Here is a 2,160-nt window from a genome sequence, read left to right as displayed (position 1 = left end):
TTTTCCTCATTTAGAACTCAACTTAGATAACCCCATTATTATTAGTCTATATTTTAATAATAAATCTTATTACAATGGCATTTAATAATAAAAACATAAAATTTTTTTTTCATAATTATGTCTTTTTAAATTTAAACAGAATATCACAACTTATAAACGGTTATTAAAAAATTTTTATGAAAATCCGAACAATTTACAATAAAATATGGAAAGAGTTGGCAACACTAAAATATAACTTTGTTGTCAATTTTTTTTTTGCATTATTCGTCATTCAAGCAAAATCTGTTCTTTGTATAAAAAATTAGGAGAAAACATTTTTTTAATAATACTTGATAAATTTTACGAAATAAGAGATGCAAGATAATCCGGATTTATATGAAGAGGTGAAACTTTTCCGAAATGCTAGAGAACGTGAGAAATATGATAATATGGCAGATTTATATGCGATAATTAATACTTTGCAACAATTGGAGAAGGCGTATTTCCGTGATTGTATCACGCCTCAAGAATACACAGCAGCATGTTCGAAGTATTTAGTGCAGTATAAAGTAGCCTTCAAACAAGTGCAATGTGATGAGTTCCCAACAGTTGACACATTTGTGAAGAAATTCCGACTTGATTGTCCAGCTGCTTTGGAACGCATACGAGAAGACCGTCCCATAACGATACGCGATGACAAGGGTAACACATCGAAATGTATTGCGGAAATCGTATCACTTTTCATCACAATTATGGATAAGTTACGTCTGAAAATGAACACAATGGATGCTTTGCATTTTGATGTTAAGGACTTGGTTGATAATATGAATCGCCTTTCGCTCATACCCAAAGACTTTGATGCCAAACAGAAAGTTGAGACATGGTTGAGTACTTTAAATGAAATGCAGGCTTCGGATGAATTATCAGAGGCACAAGTAAGACAGTTTCTCTTCGATCTGGAATCAGCATACGCCGATTTCACTAAACTGTTACATAGCCAATAAAGATCAACGTTAGTATTTAGACATATGTATTTATATTATAATTAAATCTTTTGAATTTTTCTTTTAAGTGTTAGCTTTATACATAATTTTAAAATCTTTTAATAAACTATTAATTGTTATGAAGTATAATATTTTATTTATTTTGAACAAATAAGAAATTTATAAATAAGATAAGTTAAAGCATCTGAATTACAACTTCTAAATTTTTAAATAAATGTATATATTTAATTTGTTAACATTTTTGAGATAAAAAAGTTATTTGAGATTTTATTTTTTTGTATCAGAGAAGTAAAAAAAAATATATAGATTGGAGGCCTTGAATTGATACAACTTAACTAGTGAAGTTTCGAGCCGCATATCAAATGCAGATCTTTTGGTACAAACAAATCAAAAAGATGGATAGGATATACTATCCGACGACCAAATAAATACATTTCACTACAAGCTTTGACATGGAACTAGAAGGCAACAGACGCCCTGGTGCACCGGCTTTAGCTTGGAGAAGGACAATTGAAAGAGAAATAACAGAAGCACACTACACATGGAACGATATATGCAGAGAAATACCTAAGAGAATCGTTACGGCCCTATGCTTCACTAGGGGAAACGGATGCTAGGAAGATGGAGAAACTAGTAAAGTTATATGACTTGTAGTAGTCTGGAAATCAGGTGGAATGAGTTATTTCTGAATTAAGGGAGTGCACATTATATATTTATTTAAAGTTAAATATGACCATTAAGTGTATTTTTTAATTGAAAGGGGTGGATGACACGTTGACATTATTTTATCTGAAGTCGCTTTTAATATTTTTTATTCCCTACAATAGATTTCATAGAAATTGATTAATTAAATTATCATCTGTTTTTTCTTTCTCAGTGGTTATCATTAAACGTGAATTTATCTTTTTATTGTAACTTTTTTAAATTAGATAAATTAGATCTTTAGTATCACAATTAACAATTGTGGCTTAGATAATCTAAGATGATCTTTTGTATTATACTTACCAAATGTGGCTTAAACTATCTTAGAAGATCGTTTGTATCACAATTAACAACTGTGGCTTAAACTAGTTTAAGCCACAGTGATCCTAACTAAAAATAATGTATATAGACCTTGCAATGAAGGTCATAATGTCTTTCCAATATTAGAAGAGGACAGAAGCTCATACACCAGTAA

At 30.0% G+C, this 2,160-nt stretch overlaps 1 protein-coding gene across 1 annotated transcript; it reads left to right on the top strand.

Annotated features, from left to right (window-relative positions):
• Window positions 1-263: 263 nt before the first annotated feature.
• On the top strand, window positions 264-1,073 carry LOC119680100 (vacuolar protein sorting-associated protein 28 homolog). The gene has a single exon (XM_038092750.1). The coding sequence runs from the start codon at window positions 354-356 to the stop codon at window positions 981-983; it is 630 nt and encodes a 209-aa protein (XP_037948678.1). The 5' UTR covers window positions 264-353; the 3' UTR covers window positions 984-1,073.
• The last annotated feature ends 1,087 nt before the right edge of the window (window positions 1,074-2,160 follow it).

Source organism: Teleopsis dalmanni, chromosome 2 (assembly GCF_002237135.1).
Source record: "Teleopsis dalmanni isolate 2A chromosome 2, ASM223713v2, whole genome shotgun sequence".
In the NCBI taxonomy this organism is placed as follows: Eukaryota; Metazoa; Arthropoda; class Insecta; order Diptera; family Diopsidae; genus Teleopsis; species Teleopsis dalmanni.
This window is presented reverse-complemented; position numbering and strand designations above follow the sequence as displayed.